The sequence below is a fragment of the Carettochelys insculpta genome, chromosome 2 (assembly GCF_033958435.1).
Source record: "Carettochelys insculpta isolate YL-2023 chromosome 2, ASM3395843v1, whole genome shotgun sequence".
Lineage (NCBI taxonomy): Eukaryota > Metazoa > Chordata > Testudines > Carettochelyidae > Carettochelys > Carettochelys insculpta.
Genome location: NC_134138.1, coordinates 242,254,027 through 242,272,614, shown reverse-complemented (window position 1 = coordinate 242,272,614; position 18,588 = coordinate 242,254,027). Strand labels below are relative to the sequence as shown.

The 18,588-nt window shown below is 40.1% G+C and overlaps 1 protein-coding gene across 1 annotated transcript in view; it reads right to left on the bottom strand.

Annotated features, from left to right (window-relative positions):
• The window catches only part of MALRD1 (MAM and LDL receptor class A domain containing 1), a 532,671-nt gene that overhangs the window by 138,804 nt on the left and 375,279 nt on the right, over positions 1–18,588 (bottom strand). Inside the window, exons 31-32 of the mRNA XM_074985504.1 lie at positions 10,404–10,532; positions 648–809 (exon numbers count right to left, since the gene is read on the bottom strand). Coding sequence (XP_074841605.1) covers positions 648–809; positions 10,404–10,532 — 291 coding nt within the window. The remainder of the gene's footprint in view (positions 1–647; positions 810–10,403; positions 10,533–18,588) is intronic.

Below are 18,588 nucleotides of genomic sequence, written 5' to 3'. Positions count from 1 at the left end.
AGGGTTTTGTAGATGCTTGCAATTGGACAGTAGGTTGATTTAATCCACAGTGCCTGCTAATAAAATGATTGTTTCCCCCCAGGGGTGATGATTAATTAATTTCCTTACATTTGATTTAGCAGCTCATTGTCTAGAAACAACTAAACAAATTCATCAAACCATAACAGAGTATCAAGAATGATACAATCAAGACCGCTTTGAAAAGAGCAGCCTACGAAATTACAATGTCACTGACTCAACCAATGATTAAAATGGCAGATCACAGGCCTCTTTTAGGCAGTTTATTTTTAATTGCATTCAGACAAAGCTGGTAGTTACTATGATTGTATAAATGGTAAGATTCAATACATTCATTTGGCCAACTTTAGCACAGCCATTTATGATGTTTATTCCCCATTGTACTTTCTCATCAAAAGAAAGGAACATTTTTATGGGCTTTTCTCAATTAGCTATGCAAAAATGTGGAATTTACTTACCACCACTACCTTTTACCGCAATACACTGAATTCATCTCATGTTAACTAAGCAGGGCTCCTGTTTATAGTGGGACTAACTTTGGAGAATACTTGGTTTCTTTATCAGATGGCTTGGCAATTTTCAGAGCTAAGAAATTTTATCCCAAACTGATGTGTGGAACTTAATATTACCTGGTGTGTGGTCATCACCAGGACCACCTTGCCCTGTGACAATCTTGTTGCCAATGCTCCAATCAAAATCATCAACAGATTCTTGTGTTAAACCACATGCAATAGTCCAAGCTTGGTCTCCTGTTTCAAAATTACAACTTCCGGGGACACTAGTATATTGGTCTGAAAATGAAAATGAAATAAAAAGTAAATTCACTTTTAATATATAATATACTGGTATGCTATATAGTATACTGGTATATTTAAATATGATGAGACGAACACCTTTCATAGTAATAGCAAGGACTCTGTTCAGCTAATACCAAATGTACATATCATAAGCTGTTAACATTACTTACCATATGCTTCCACATTTCGGCATCTATCTATCTATCTGGTATGTCATTATAATGCAGGCTCAAGATATAAAGTGGTCTCTTTATTAGAGATATATTATACTGGTTCTGATTAGCCCTCCACCCTTTGGACCTATTTAATGTCATTGAAATATGGCTACGGCCAATGTAGAGGACTGGGTAGACCCCCTGGGGAGTATAGATGTACTGTATGTATGGGAGTTCAAGCTCAGTAGATTGGAGAAGATAATAGCAAACCAGATGCTAAAATAGGACTCAATTCCTGTGCTAAAGCTTTCATATGCACATATACAGACTTTACTGCATGGTGAACAATAAACATAGTTGTACAAGTGGAAGACGGTATGGTGGTTTAGCTACTGGATTTGGATTCAGGAAATCTTTGTTTGATGCCCAACACTTTCTGTGTCACCTAGGCAAGTGACTTGGGGCCAGCTTCAAATTCCACTGAAGACAGCAGGAATCTTTTCCTTGATTCTAATGGGCTTTGGAGCATGAGCTTCACGCTCCATGCACCATTCCCCGTCAGTAAAATGGGTGTCGTACCCAGAGGCACTGAGACCTCATAGTAGGGTGAGTGAAGTCTCTGATCCACAGCCTTAGCTGAGAGCTAGCTGGCTTTTTGCTCATTTGGTACAGCACTGGGCTTTAGACCTTATGATTTCAGGTTCAATCCCTGGTGCCGGCAACCTGGGTCTGTTGGCGTTTCATGGGGATAATATGAGTCCCTTTCTCCTCCTTCTGTTCCTTCTTCTCTATTAAACTCCAAGTACTTTGTGGCAGGAACTCCCCCTTAATATGTGTTTGCATGTCACAATGCTGTGGAACTGGCAATGGGTGCATTTGGATGCTACCATAATATCAATAATGATCATTTATAATTTTTTGTAAACAAAGAATCATTTCCTAAGAAATTGCATCCTCCCACTTCTCCCACTAACATGGTAGTTACATAGTTTTGGAACCAAGATGTAAGCAGTCTCATATTGAACTACCCTTCCCTACTTTGATAGTATTCCTTTAAATGAGCCAGGTCTACACATTTAGAAGAGAATGCAATTTATTTTCATGTGGATGTTTCAACACCATGTCTCAAGATGCTTTACAGTGAGAAATAAAACAAGATGTATTCAAGAAATTCTTCTTTTTAAATCAGAGGATATGACTCAAATGACTAAAATAGATCAGTGTTCAGTATAAAAATGTGTAAAGGGCAAATCTGTATCTCTTTCTATAAATCATCAGAAGTGCAATACATCCCCTATTCAGAGAAAGTGTCTGGTAGTTTTGCTTCTGGCTGGGTAGGAGTAAAGTACGAGTACACAGATCAATCTTGGAGTTCATTACACTGGGAAAAACTGATTGATTGATGAAGGAGACACATAGCCTCTCACTATTTTACCATTTGCCCTCTTCCTTCCCCTCCCATAAAGGAATCCTATTTTCAACACTACCCATCAGCTAATTTCAGAATGAGCACCAGGTAAAAAAAGTAAGAACAATATAATATTGTCATGGTAATGGATGCTAATATCGCTAGTGTTACAAGTCACTGATGCTTAAAAACTCATGATGAAACTCTCAGAGCATTAAGGGATCAACCATTCTTAGTTTGGGTAGACAAACCAAATTCTGATGTACCTTTGGACTCCAAAGCAGCTGCAGAACAGGAAGTTTAGAGCCTAGGCTCACCATTCAAGGCCAAATGGACCCAGATGAGCAGCTTTAGACTCACAGGTTTCCCACAGAAAAAGCCGAGAGGTTTAAGAAGGAACAAGAAATGGTGTGTTTCAACTGAGAGATATCAGGAGAGGGATAAGGATTAAGGCTATAGAAACAAAACGAGCTTCTGCCTGCATAGCTATTTTGGTTATGAACAGTGTTCTCTGAAAGGTGAGCACCTGGGTGGCCACCCAGCAGAGATGCAGGTGCTGCCCATCTGATTAGCAAAGGGCCCCCAGCCACCCGCATGGTGCAGTATGTGTTTCTATTGGGGATGCAAATCTACAGATGACATAGTGCACATAACAAAATTTATTCTGCACATGGATGGAGAAAATCAGAGGAAAAAATGGTCAGGAGAGAGAAACAAATATGATCTCTGACCAACACAGCAATGCCAGCACAAGCCCCTAGACACATTTATACAAGCAAAGCTGAGCTTTTATGATGTGATTTAATATACTGTTATGAAGTGCAGCTTTGCCAGTGTAGTTGCATGTACACGAGGAGAGCCTTTGCCAATACAGTATTACAGAGTTCCTATACACTGCTGAAATGACATAGCCCAAGTCAGCATTTTTTAGAGAGGAGGTAGAGGTACATTATTAGAGAACTGTATGAAGGTCATGATCATTTCAGGAAACAGTATTTGTGGATAGTTTCCTAAGGAAAAAAATTACTTCAAGAACATGATCCCACACAACATCACAGATTTCTCTTCCAATGCTACACTAACCTGCATTGATGCAGCAGGAAAGATTAAATGATTTGCCTGAAGTCACAAAGGAAATCTAGGTCATAGTTAAAACTCAAATCCAGACCTTTTATAATCTTGTCATGTGCCTTAATCACAAGACCAAAACTCATTTGATCTACTTCAACTCATAGCCCCATGGCCATACTGCAGCTCACAGTAGACAAGCATCTACATGCTACAAAAATGGCATTTTTTTTACGCTCCTGTCTTATGAACTAATCTGCTCTCCAATTACAAACTGCACATTTCATCTCATTGGAATGAACCAAAAACTAGTTTAAGCAGATGGGACCGTTTCTGACATGGTTAATGGTAATTATTTATTTAAGCAGATGGGACCATTTCTGACATGTTTAACATTTAATTATTCAATAGGCTGCCCAAACAATATTTTGTTTGCAAAAATAGACTTGCTGACATTATAGAAGTAGCTTTTCAAACAAGAAAATAGAGGAATTCTCTTTATCATGATGCAGATATGCAAACCGGTAAATTGTAATCAGTACTCTTTTGCTGGATTTTCTTTTAAAGATTTGGATTGATATAAATACCTCATCTGAAGATGGTTTTGAGTCAGTTAATAACAATGCACAGCACATGAACTGTAAGAGGAGGATCCTACAAGTGGTGCCTTTTGGAAACCATTAAAGAAAAACAGGAGTGTAATCACATGAAATGTGTTACACTCACCCATGTTGTAGACTGCACTCCATTTTAAAGGACAGTTGAGCTTTAAAAGTGAAATAGACAAGCAGGCAGTGCAAAGAATTGGGCTACTCAACCTCAAGAGTAAGTACATGTGTCTTCTACATTTCAAAACAGATCAAAGACCAAATGAATTTTGATTTTATAACACTATTTATAATACATTGCCTGACAGCAGGAATTCAGCTCTAATATCTTACCAGTGCTTCAGAAAGCATTTAATGATGAATATTTATGAACAGCATTGGCAGGGTCAATGAAGTCGCCTGCATGCCTGCACTTGCGAGGTATTTCTTCTTTTTGATGTAAACAGAGTCTATCAAGGACTTATGAGAAAAGGACTGGTCCATTTGTCTGCAAAATTGCTTTTATTTCAATAATTCAAGCCCTGTACTAGATGGTGCATCAATGTTGAGACCTGCTATTAATCAGATCTGGGTCTATAATTGACTACAGCTCATGAAAACTGAAATGGTTTTCATGTGTGATTTTCACATCGGTACTTCCAAAGGGCTTTGAAAGAAAATTAAAATTGTACAAAATTGCCTGACTGGAATGAATGAAGCATACAAGAAGCAACTACTGCAATTTTATTAACAAAAGAGGGATGCAACACAGCACTCTAATACACCAGTTTTATATGCATAGGATTGCTGTTGGGCCAAATTCTGTTGTAAACCCAGAGAAATGCTTCAGTGGAGTCACTCCAGTTTTGCAGAACATCAAAGCTGGGCCCTTGTCTTCAAGAGTTACGTTGGTGTAAAACTGGTGTACAAAAGTGGGGAATCAAGCCTAGTCTTGAGCTGAGAGAAGAAAAATTGGAGCCAAAAGTTTCAAATACCCAAAGGTGAGAAGGGGAAGTCAAAGACAGAGGATTTATCTTGCTTTACACTAGTGTTGTGTGAGAAAATCTGACCTTTGCTAATTGGAGCAGCATTATACTGGGGGTTGGGAGTGATCAAGGGCAATCGTGTGGGCAGGACTCAATGTGGCTGCAGGACAAAAATATGCTGGAGACCATTTTGTTCTTCTCTATAAAAAAAAGTTGTGTATGTCCCCATCTAGTGCTTAGTCTACACCACAGCAGACATATCAGGCTCAAATACAGACATCTAGTTCTTGGCACTGTGATATGCTGGACAGGGCAGCCTAGCACTTGCTTTATCTCTCTGTAAAGAATGAGCAGTCCTAGTGCACCTTGAAGACTAACAAATTTATTGATTAGGTAATGCATTTTCGTGGGTAAGACCGTCTCCTACAGATTGGGAGCCAATAAACTCTCTCTCTCAGTGAGATTATCTTTCAGTGTGCAACACTACAATATTGATCTGTTCCCAGACAGAGGGGAGAAGGAAGTTCCCTGGCCCTCTCCACGCACAGTAAAACCATGAAACAAACGACAGCTTTGCCTTATGTGTTTACGAGGCAATGAAATTAATATTTTCCCAAGAACAGCTTTTATAGATCAGAACAAATTTTGGTTTGTGACTCAGATTGATTTGTAGCATTAAATCCTTCTATTCATTGTCTAAGGAAAGATGGTATCAAAAGTTTTCTCTGGAGAACACTTACAAAAACCAATATGCAATAATAATATTTACAAAATAAAGCAAAAGCTTCATTAGTTTTCTGAGTATCTTTAGAAAGAAGTTTGCACTCTACATAGATTAATAAGAGTTAATTTTATTTTTCTGTTGGGGCCGTATAAAAAATATAATCATGGCTAGTTTACCAAGTATTTTGTTGCAGTCATGCTGCCTGACTACTGAAAAATTATTAATGTAATGCTACAAAATATGAACAAGCTTTTAAAACCAATTTATCTACTTGAAATGGTTATCCTTTTAGGGGTCATGTTCAGCCTAGTTGTGCTCCAGTTATGAATCTGATCAAAAGAGTGCGTAGAAATCACAGAACTAAAAGGAGGGCAGAAGTGAATGAGTAAGGACACTGCTTTTGGACCTATACTTCAGATATATACATTATTTGTTTAAAAATAAGAGGGAGGGATGAAGAAGAGCTCCAGTATTATTCAATATTTTAATGATAATATGCCTTTTCCCTTCGACTGGGTCCTAATATACTTGCAATAGTGACCATTATTTGCACTTTTGAGCACAATAAAGATTGTCATTGAACACTTCATATCAGCAGTGCCCAACCTTTTCCAGGCAGGGACCCATTTTGACAATTCAGGAAGACTTGGTGACCCAAGACAATTCAAAAACGGAGGGGGCAGGGAGGAGAGCAGAGCCATAAATAGCTAATTTTGTGCCTCAGGCAAGAATATAAAATTGTGCCCCCTCATGTTTATATATTCATAATAGCTACTTCATAGAAAAGGGGAAATATATTAATAAAATAATAATATTACATTTACTATAGTTAGTCAGAGCTGTGGGGGTGAAAAGACACTCATCCCCAAACTGCTCCCCCCAGCTTAAACCTCACACTCAGGGGCCACAGGGGGCTACAGGTGTCACACTCGGGCTAGGAGTCACTCTGGCTGCAGGGGGCTAGGATAGTCACACTCAGGGGCAGAAGGGAGCTAGAGGAGACACATTCAGGGGCTAGGAGAATCACACTTGGGCTGGAGAGGTCTAGGGGGGCTAGGGTAGTCACACTGAGGGGCTGCAGAGGGCTAGGGCAGTTACTCAGGGATTGCAGGGCACTAGAGGGGGCTAGGGGAGTCACACTCAAGCTGGAATGAGTGAGGGGAGTCACAGTTGGGGGCTAGGAGTCACTCAGAGGCTGTAGGGGGCTCAGGGAGTCACACTCAGAGCTAGGGGACTCACGCTCAGAAGCTGGGAGTCATACTCAAAGGCTAGGAGTTACTCAGGGGCGGCAGGGGGCTAGGGGAGTCTCACTCAGGGGCTAGGAGTCACTCACAGGCTGGAGGGAGATAGGAGAGGCACAGGAACTCCCGCAGTTGGAAGCCGGCAGGGGAGCAGAGCCCCAACCTGCAGTGCCAGGTGCGGGAACCCTGATGGGGTCTTGGGGAACCCCCTCCTGTAGAGGCTGGAAGCCAGGGAGCCGATCAGCTCTGCCTTCCCTCCTTCCCAACCTTGGACTCAGGCCCCCACCTTACCTGAGCTGAGCTGGGCGCTACACCTCAGGTATGCAGTTCTCTGCCCTGGAGCTGAACTGGTTCTAAATGTAATTGGTTGGCTTAACTGCCCGATGGCTGTTAATCCAATTAAAAAGTTGAGAACTACTTCAGGAATGTGAATGGCTTCTTAACCACTTCAGGAGGGTGAATGGCTTCTGGTGACCCTTTTGAAATGTGATCGTGACCCATGTTTGTATCCCAACCCATAGGTTGGGAAATCCTGTTTTATATGGTTTCCATAATCCCTACATATATGAGTCAAGATCGTGCTATTCTGCTCTTTTGGAGCCTTGTCTAATATGACCATGCAGGACACCATAGCTGCGTCTACACGTGCACGTTACTTCAAAGTAGCGGCACTAACTTCGAAATAGCGCCCGTCACGTCTACACGCGTCGGGCGCTATTTCGAAGTTGAAATCGACGTTAGGCGGCGAGACGTCGAAGTCGCTAACCCCATGAGGGGATGGGAATAGCGCCCTACTTCGACGTTCAACATCGAAGTAGGGACGTGTAGACGATCCGCGTCCCGCAACATCGAAATAGCGGGGTCCTCCATGGCGGCCATCAGCTGGGGGGTTGAGAGATACTCTCTCTCCAGCCCTTGCGGGGCTCTGTGGTCACCGTGGGCAGCAGCCCTTAGCCCAGGGCTTCTGGCTGCTGCTGCTGCAGCTGGGGGTCCATGCTGCATATACAGGGTCTGCAACTAGTTGTTGGCTCTGTGTATCTTGCACTGTTTAATGAAAGTGTGTCTGGGAGGGGCCCTTTAAGGGAGCGACTTGCTGTTGAGTCCGCCCCGTGACCCTGTCTGCAGCTGTGCCTGGCTCCCTTATTTCGATGTGTGCTACTTTGGCGTGTAGACGTTCCCTCGCTGTGCCTATTTCGATGTTGGGCTGAGCAACGTCGAAGTTGAACATCGACGTTGCCAGCCCTGGAGGACGTGTAGACGTTATTCATCGAAATAGCCTATTTCGATGTCGCAACATCGAAATAAGCTATTTCGAAGTTGGGTGCACGTGTAGACGTAGCCCAAATGTGAAGGTAAAATCTACTTGTGTTGTTTAAAATTATATTTGATGCATTGTCTCTCCTCTACATATCAAGAGTGACTTCAGTGACAGTTTCATATATGCATCATAGAAAAATAACCCATAGCAGAATAACCTAATAAGCACTTCTGTCTTCTTGCTCTTGAAAAACATTCTAGTCTGGAAAGTGACTACAAAAATAGTGTGTGGGAGGCGGGGGTGAAGAAAGAGGCTCCATATGCACTGCGCTTTAACATCACATGTGATTAGTTGTTTACAGGTAGTTTGTCTAACTGCAAGTCCTATTCATTTAGGCATTGAAAGTCAATCTGGGTTCTTTCCAACTCCCACATTATCATCAGTAATAAAGTTCTGAAGGCCAAATTACTTTGCAATCTTCAGTGGTCACTGAGTTTGCACAGGTGTAGAAAGTGGAATTCATCAGACAGCTCTGCTGAAGATGCAGAAGGCAGAGAGCAATCCAGTTCACTTATTTCCACCTTTTCTTAGTTCTGCAGCAGTGAAGAGCAACAGACATATACTTGTGTCATGAAAATGACAACATAGTGGGAGCTAATCTGAAGGGTACTTTTTTTACATTGTCAGTGTTATATAAATGTTTCTGTATTTCTACCAAATTGCTTATTATGCTTTTCTCTTTAATGTTGACAGCTCAAAATCTTTTCAAGTTGATAAATGAGTTTACATTTATTTCTATAGAGAATTTGCGTGGTAAACCTTGGATTATTTTCTGTTAAAAACTGATCTTGGTCTTGTATTTACTCTGTTTTCGGTATGTTGTTGTCATATTTAAATATTTTTGCCCAGCAAATGGCTTTGAGGATGTGAAATTTTAAATTTTTCTATGAAAATGTCGGGTAGCATGCTAATATTATCTTCTCTTAAGCAGCTATGAGAGTCAGTCTAAACTGGGCTAGAGTATTTAAGGTTAAATTTTAAATTTTAGTTTATCTACTATACATTTTAGTGAGTTTTTATATCTGCCTGTCTATCTGTGAATCTGTTTGTTCAAGAATTCTTCCAAAATAGTAAGGCTACGTCTACTGTCCAGTGATCTGTCGACAGAAGGTACTATCAGACGATATCTTTCAACAAAACTTCTGTCAACATATTGTGGTCACGCACGTAAGTGGCTCACTCTGTCAATCCACTCTGCCAAGCCACTCTCTTGACAGAATGGCCAACTAGAAGCACAGCAGACATGGCTGCCCAGAAGGCCTCAATGGAGTGTTCACATGGCTTTTTTTATTGAGAAAAGCATTGTGCCTCATGGGAGAGTGGCAGAAGGATGTTAAGAAAAGTGTTGAGTTCTGTCGACTGTAGGTTGACAGAAGGCATTTTTAGTGTGGACGTTCCCCAGGTTTTGTTGACAAAATTCCAGTTTTGCCAGAAAAAACCTCCTAGTATAGACACAGCCTAAGAGCCAGGACAACTAAATTAGGTATGTAGCTTCCTCTGTTCTTTACTTAAAGCAAGGTAAGGGTTTGGATGTATCAGGAAAATGGGATGTGTCTGGAATCTGATTGTTTCCCATCAAACATAAAGAGAGGGCTCTGATAGCAGCTAGTTATACTCCAGAATGACCACAGGGAAACAGCAAGCATGCCAGCTCCAGACAGCAGTCACTGGCCAGGCAATGCAGTCCTGCTGCCCCAAGGGAGCAGCAGTTGGCCAGGCAGCACAGCCCTTGCCTTGCCCAGGGAAGCCCTCCACACCTCCTTACCCCTCTCCTGACTCCTGCTTTCCATCCCGTGCCCTCAGCCTAACCCATACTTTCCCATCCCTTACCCTCAGCCTCCCCACACCTCCCAACCACCCACCCCCTTACTCACTATTCCTCACCCCAACCACCTGCCCTGATTCCTGCACCCCCAGCCCCTGCTCGAGCCCCTCCTCACCCACAACCCTGACTCCTGCACCACCCCATACCCCCAGCCACATTCTCTGAACCCCTCCTCAGCACCCAACCCCAACTCCTGTATCCCAGCATTCCTGCCCTGAAGGACCTGAGTAGCACCGGGTAAATCTTCTTGCATTAGTGTAAAAAGGATATACTTACTGCAATCAGATTCATCAGATAGGTCCTTACAATCTGGTTTGTAGTCACAAACAAGGTAAGACTCAATGCAATCCTTGTTCCAACACACAAAATCAGTGAGTGCCGGGCATTCTCTAGGACTCTCTCCAACTGAAACCAACAGGACATTTAAATCAATACTTTAATTAAATCAAAGCATGACCTTTTTGATTTGTTTACCCATTATACACTATCACTTTCGTGATTTACTGCTTCCAACAGATGTTATTCAATCCCACTCTCTTTTAATGATGTCTTGTGCCTGCCTAGACTGTTATATCGGTGATAATCAACAATCTGAGAATGGAATGTTTGGTGGATAGGAATTCATTTCCACATCAACATAACTCTTTTCCTACTTTATTTGTTGTGTGATACCTGTGCATACAATTCAATTTGTTACAAACCTTTGTAAAGAGGACAGGGCAAAGGACTAAACCTAATCTCAGTACACGATAGGACTTGGAAATAAGTGTCAAATTGCCTGATATTATCACTAGGCTCCTTATATAGAGAGCATAGCTTTCAGAAGTGTGACAGGTCATTTAATTGTGTGAGATTTTTTTCAGCATGTGGCATAGAAGCCTATTGCAGGCAACATGCAGGCTGCATAGAAATTCACCCTAAAGTATTTAAAATGGAGATTCATTTTACTAGAACAACCTTTCAATCACTCTTGAATCTGAGTAAAAGAGTAGAGAAGTGTGAATGGAAGTGAATGAATGAATGCATAAGTAGGGCCATACACCTAAGGAATGAGCAGAGGCCAGGTAGCTCTTGGATGCAATCCTCAGAGCTCTGTCAAGCTTCAGATACTAATATAAATGTTCATCAAGTGGCTCAGTGAACTGGCTACATAACTCCAATTAGCATTAATCGGAGCTGTGCTGATAACCCAAAGTACAACATTTAAAATGAACTCCTCTGAGTCTGAGATTATTTTTTCTTCTAGTGCCTCAAGAGGTTCAGTGATATAACTAGGAGAATATCCTTTGACTGTACTCTATAATTTGTTCTATGGATCCTTCAAACATGACTGAATCGGGACAGCTCTGGGCAGAACAACTTTAAGTGTGTGAAGGGCTATGGCCAACATTTTAAAGAGAAGTTGTTGATTCTGTACATCTCTCAAAACTTGGATTTCATGACTTCAGATGGCTAACAACTGATGTTGAGAGGTAGACCCACAAGCCTTAACTGAGGGCAAAATGAGAAAGCAAAACTAAATAGTAGTCCCATAGAGCATATGAACAAGAAGACATTCAAAATTATACATGATGTAACTCAAATCCTTACTGAAAAGGGAATTCAATTATTGGTTGAATTAAGCAAGGCACTGGCCCAGGGGAAGGCTTCATATGTGATAAGGAGCTATGCATAGTATTGGCCCTTAGATCCAAAGGTCCCAAAATTTGGAATAAATAAATGAAAGAACAAAAGTAAGAATGAAAGAAAGAAATTAAAGATGGTTTTTACAGATTGGGAAACTGAGGCATGGAATGTTTAAGTGATTTGCTAAGGACATCCAGTGACTTAGTGATAGACCTAGAAATAGAACCCAGGTTTTCAAAATACCAGGAGAATTGAGGTAGTAGCTCTTCATTGGTCCCATGTAAGATCAAAGTCTTGTCTCTCTTACCAACAGAAGTTGGTCTAGGAAAAAGATATTACCTCAGCCACTTTGTATCTCTAATATCCTGAAAACAATGTGGCTGCTAAAACCTTGCAATATACTTCTTAAGTAATATAAAAATTAAAAGCATCTCAGGCAGTGTGCTGGGAACTGTTAACATTGCTGAAGTAAGATTGGATGAACTATAGATGGGGCCTAACCAAACCACACATCTGAACAGAGATAACTATTGAAAAGATTGGGTCTGGATTCAAAACACTGTAACTTGGACTCTTCTGAGTAGGGGTAAACATGAGCACCATTTTTCTGTATAGCTGCAGATGAACTGATGTATAAATTTATAAGCAATAGACAGACTGTGACCAAGGCTTTGGCAAAGAGTTAGGCAATTTGTTTTCTGGAATCAACATGCCAAAATTAGTACAAATATATAAGAACAGAATACCCTTCCCAAAGCTTCGTACTCTGTTAAAGTTCACCTCCAAACTGCAGTGTGTGTGTGTGTGTGTGTGTCGGGTAAGTGTGAAGCTCAACTTTCTACAGTATACACTGATACTGTCCTTGAGTGATCACAGCCACTAGATTGACAAAAATATTGTACTGAAGCACCGCCACTCCACCATCACCTCCAACAGCAGCAAAAAGCATGATGATTGTTATTGGTTATAAAAAGTATCTACAAAAACAGTGACAGCAAAAATTAACAGGAATGGCACCTTCCTATTACTATTTTAATATTTTAAATATTAAATATTTTTAAATATTTTCAATATTTTTAATATTTTAATAGATATACACAATCAAAGACCATTTTTGAAAATTAATATATATCAATCTCATTTCTGGGGCCTAGATGCAATTTAACATAAAAGAATTTGTTAGACGCTGCCACCAAAATAGAAAACGTGGGACTTTTCAAAAGATTATTCTGCTAATTTTTACCTCTCTGTCATTGAAAAAATGGGTTGTCAGACTCTGGCATTCTACCATGATTAAACCTATTGAGTTGTAAAACTACAATGTACACGATTGATTCATAAAGAGGTTCCATGGAGTTAAACACAAAAAAAAAAAAGAATGTCCATCTACTCCTTTGGATATGCCACTTAATTATGATATGGTTGAAAGATAAAATAGTGTATTTCATGCAAAATAATGGTATTCCTCCACAATCTCTTGTGTTACATTTGCCTGTACTATGGAAGTATGTGTGCATATAAATGACTTTTGTATTTCCTCAAGCTGTGCTTTGACATTTAATCAAGTGGAAAGGTATTTTGTTACCTTATAGTCATTTTTGTGATGAAAAATATCTCACACTGAGATGGGAATTTTTAAAAAGAATATGAGTCTTAAATAAAGCCCATAAAAATCTTAAACACCCCCTTCTTCGCAATCTCCCCACACAGAAGTCACTCCAAATTAAAAAAAAAAAAACAACTAAGCAAGTACCAGCATACAGAGCAAGAGCTTGTTAAGGACCTCTTGTTCTCATATGCTAGGTTGCACTTGGGTATTGAAAGAGCAAGCTATAGGGCTCCATTGACCCATAGAGTAGCACCCGGTTTTGAAAGAACAGCACCTATGGCAGATTGCCAAAATAGTTAGAGAAGGAAACTGTATGACTTAATGCAGTTTGAATAGGACCCAGCAAAGATCTTTCAAAGAGTTGACTTACCATACACTAATATATAAAATTAGTCCCTGTAGTGGGGCAGAGTAGCTGCCCACTGACCTAGAGGCCGAGGAACCCCTCTGGGAGCCATTTTAGGCCAAGACTAACCACTCCCAGTCACCTCACTGGAAGCCAGGAGGCGGGGCCAGGACTAAAAAAGGCCAGCCTGAGGATTCAGTCTGCCTTCAGCCTCCAGAGGTCTGCCCAGCATGCCCTGTCTGGCAGGTTGAGCACTGAACTTACCAGATTTCTCTCCTGCCCACCCTGACATAGGGCTCGGAGCCTTGAATGGGGTTGGTTTACCCATTGTCCACCTGAAGCAAGGCTGGGCTTCAGAACTATTGGCCTCTCACCCCATCCTGAACTGGGGTGAGTTTTATTGAATTATTGACTTGGGATGTGTTTTAGTACCCACAATAATGGGGTGGAATGGCTGCCCAATGACCTGGAAAGCTGACCCTGTTACAGCCCCAGGTGGCTCTGTGAATTGCATATACTAAATTCTGCAACCAGAGAGATGTTTTCAATTAGCATAGTTACCTTTGGCACCGGTGAGGCCACATATGAAATATTGTGTCCAGTTTTGGGCCCCCCCGGATAAAAACGATGTGGATGTGCTGGAGCAGGTTCAGCGGAGGGCAACAAAAATGATTAAGGGGCTGGAGCACAAGACCTATGAGGATAGGCTGAGGGATTTGGGCTTGTTTAGTTTACAGAAGAGAAGACTTAGGAGTGATTTAATAGCAGCCTTCAACTTCCTGAAGGGGAGCTCTAAAGAGGAGGGGGAGAAACTGTTCTCAGTGTAGTTAGATGGCAGAACAAGGAGTAAAGGTCTGAAGTTGAAGAGGGAGAGATGTAGGTTAGATATTAAAAAAAACGACTTCACCAGGAGGGTGGTGAAGCATTGGAATGCATTGTCTAGAGAGGTGGTGGATTCTCCATCTCTGGAGGTTTTCAAGTCCTGGCTTGACAAAGTCCTGGCTGGGATGACTTAGTGGGGGTTGATCCTGCTTGAAGCAGGGGGCTGGACTCAATGGCCTCCTGAGGTCCCTTCCAGCCCTATGATTCTATGAGGTAGTTATAACACTTTTTCCATTTCACTAGTATTTCAGTAGGATATGAAAGAGCAGCTACTAATAATGTTATAATTTTTTTAAGTTAGAAGGTCCAAAAAAGCTTGCCTCCAAGAATTTTAAAAGAACTGGTCATTAATGACAATTTAAAAAAATGAGGAAGTCTCAGAAGACTAGAAGAAAGCTAATATTGTGCCAATATTTTTAAAGGATAAATAGGATGACCTGGGTAATTACAGGCCTGTCAGTCTGACATCAGTGGTGAGCATAATAAGGGAGCAATTGATACTCAATGAAGATCCAATTAAGAAAGAATTAAAAGAGGATAATATCATGTATGCCAATGAACATTGGCGTATGCTAAACAGATCCAGTTAATCTAATTTGGCATCTCTTATTCCCAGAGATTAAAAATTTGGTTGAAAAAAAAAGTAATGATGTAGATGTAATGTACTTAGACTTCTGTAAAGCATTTAACTTAGTAGTTCACAATGTTTTCTTTAAAAAAATTAGAATGATGTAAGAGTAACATGGTACACATTAAAGGAAATAAAACTGGACAGCTGATTGACATCAAATTGTAATTATAAATGGGGAATCATATTGATCACGGGCATATAAATATATGAACAAACAACCATATTTACAGGTTGGCTATATTTACTGGTTGGACAAAGGAGAATCTCTGTACTGAAAAGACGTGACCCCATAAAAGATGTAAAGGTCATAGTGGATAATCAACTGAACATAAGCATCTAATACAACATTGTCCAAAAGGGCTAAAGAGATCCTGTGATGCATAAGTGGGAATCTTAAGTAGGTGCAGAAAGCTTATTTTAGCTTTATATTTGGCACTGCTGCAAAGACTGCTGGAATACTTTGTCCAGTCCATGTGCCCACAATCAAAGAATCATAAATTCACAGCCTGGAAGGGACTTGGAGAGGTAATATAATCCAGTCCTCTGAACTCAATGCAGAACTAAGTACTGTATAGTCCTTTCCTGGCAGGTGTTTGTTTAACCTTCTTTTAAAAATCTCCAATGATAGAAATTCCACCACTTCCCTGAACAATTTATTCCAGTGGTTACCTTCCCACCACCCAGTTAGGAAGTTTTCCTAAATTCCAACCTAAACCTCCTTTGTTGCAATTAAGCCCATTGTTTTTTATCCTATTCTTGGAGGTTAAGAAGAACAATTCTTCTCCCTCTTCTTTCTAAGAACCATTTATGTACTTGAAAACTACTGTCTTCTCTTCTACAAAGTAAACAAACCCTGTTTTTTCAATTTTTCCTCACTGGTGAAGTTTTCTAGACCTTTGATCATTTTTGTTCCATAGTAGACTGGAAGAATTCCTTCTTGTGTCTCACTTAGAATACTCCTGCCAAGATCTCACAGAATGATGTTTGCTTTTTATGTAAAGGTGTTCCACTTTAGATCCATATTTAGCTTGTGAGTGACTATGACTCTCAGATCCCTTTCTGCACTACTCCTTCTTAGGTGTTATTTTCCATTTTGTATGAATGCAAATGATTGTTCCTGCCTAAATGCAGTATTTTGTATTTGTCCTTATTTAATTTAATCATATTCTTCATACTGTTCTGGTTTGTCTAGATCATTTTGAATTATAATCCTAGCTTCCAAAGCACTTACAAACCCTTCCAGCTTGTTATCTGCAAACTTAATACGTTTACATTCTAAGCCATTATATAAATTATTGATGAAAATATTAAACAGAATCATACCTAGAACTGCTCTCTTCAGGACCCCACTCATTATACCCTTTCAGTATGACTGTGAACCATTTATAACTATTCTCTTTCCTACTATTTGGTTTTCTAAACATCTAGGTTGTACTTTCCATTTTTTTGTGAGACCATTATGTGAGATAGTATTAAAAACCTTATTAAAGTCAAGATATACAACATCTACTGCTGCCCCATAGCCACAAGGCTTGTTATCCTGTCAAAGGAAGCTATTGGGATGATTTGACATGACTTGTTCTTGAGAAACCCATGTTAACTGTTACTTATGTTACCATCTAGATGTTTGCAAACTGATTGCTTAATCACTGTATCTCCATGTACAGAAGTTAAAATGACTGATATGAAATTGTCCCATTTGTCCTTATTTCAATTTTTTATACACTGACATCATATTTGCTCTTTTCAAGTCTTCTGGAATCTCTCCCCTATTCCATGACTTTTCAAAGACTATAACTAATGGCTCAGATATCTCCTCAGCCAGCTCTGAGTATTCTAGGATGCATTTCATCTGGCCCTAGGGACTTGAAGACCTGTAACTTGTCTAAGTAATTTTTAAATTGTTTCTTGCCTATTTCAGCCTCTGATCCCACCTCATTTTCACTGCTATTATCTATGTTAGACATCCAGTCACCACCAATCTTTTTGGTGAAAAGTGAAACAAAGATGTCATTAAGAATTTTTAAGATTTCCACATTTTTGCTTATTGTTTGACTAACCTCACTGAGTAACACATCTACCCTCTCTTTTGTCTTCCTCCTTCCTCTGATATATTGGTAGAATGTTTTCTTGTTACCCTTTATGTTTCTACCTAATCTGATGTTATTTTGTGCCTTGGCCTTTCTAGTTTTGTCCCTACACAGTGATTTGAGCTAGTTTCCATATTCCTGGGACTCTTTTTTAGATATTCAAATCATTGAAGATCTCTTGGTTACCCCAGCAAGGAACCTTGCCAAACGACCTATCTTTCTATGCAGTGGGATAGTTTGCTTCTGTGTGCTATTAACAGTATCTCTTCAGAAAAACTGCCAACCTTTTTCATTGTTTTTCCTCTTAAATTTAGGATGGTTCAAGGAAAAGCCATGAGAATGAGTAAAGAATTAGAAAATATGCCTTATAAAAGAACTCATTCTGTTTAGCTCAAAAGTAGGCAACAACCACAGGCAATTTACCAGGGTTATCCCCCAGTGAGTCACCAGCGATTTATTTACCGGTGCATCTGCAGGTATGACTGCTTGCAGCTCTCATTAGCCATGGATCACTCCTCCTGGCCAATGAGAACAGCAGGAGGTGGCATGGGCTGGCACATCATTTCTTGCAACTTTGATTGGCTGGGAGTGGCAATCTGCAGCCAACAGGGGCTTCAAGTGGATGTACCTGTGAATGTGCAGGTAAATAAATTGCGGGTGGCCTTCCAAAGACTAATCTTGGTGAACTGTGTCCAGTCCATGAGCCACTTATTGCCTAGTTTAGCTTTACAAAGAGAAGATTACAGCCTGCAAGTAAATACACAGGGAACTAATATTAAATAATGGGACCTCCAATTTAGCAGATAAATTTATAATGTGATCCAATGACCGGAAGTTGAATCCAGAGAGATTCAGACTAAAAATAAGGCATATTTTTAAAATAGTGAAAGTAATTAATTATTGGAAAAATGTTATTGTGGTGGGTTTCACATCCCTGAAAATTTAAAAATCAAGATTGGATATTTTACCAAAATATTTTTTCTAGTAATTAGTTTGGTGAAATTATACAGGAGGTCAAACGTGATGATCAAAGTGGTCCTGTCTGGCCTTGGAAATATGGCAGCTGTTGATGGATGTACAGCAACACACTTTAGGAAAAGATGTAAGAAGAGTTCTGATACATCAAGAAGTGTGTAATTTCCTCAAATTAGAATTCATCCAGGACATTAAAGTCATTACCATAGTAAAAATGCATGTTAGGAACTTCATTTGCAACTTGTACTTAAGACCTCAATTTTATGTCTCATTCATTACACAAAATCCTGGAATTGTGTGTC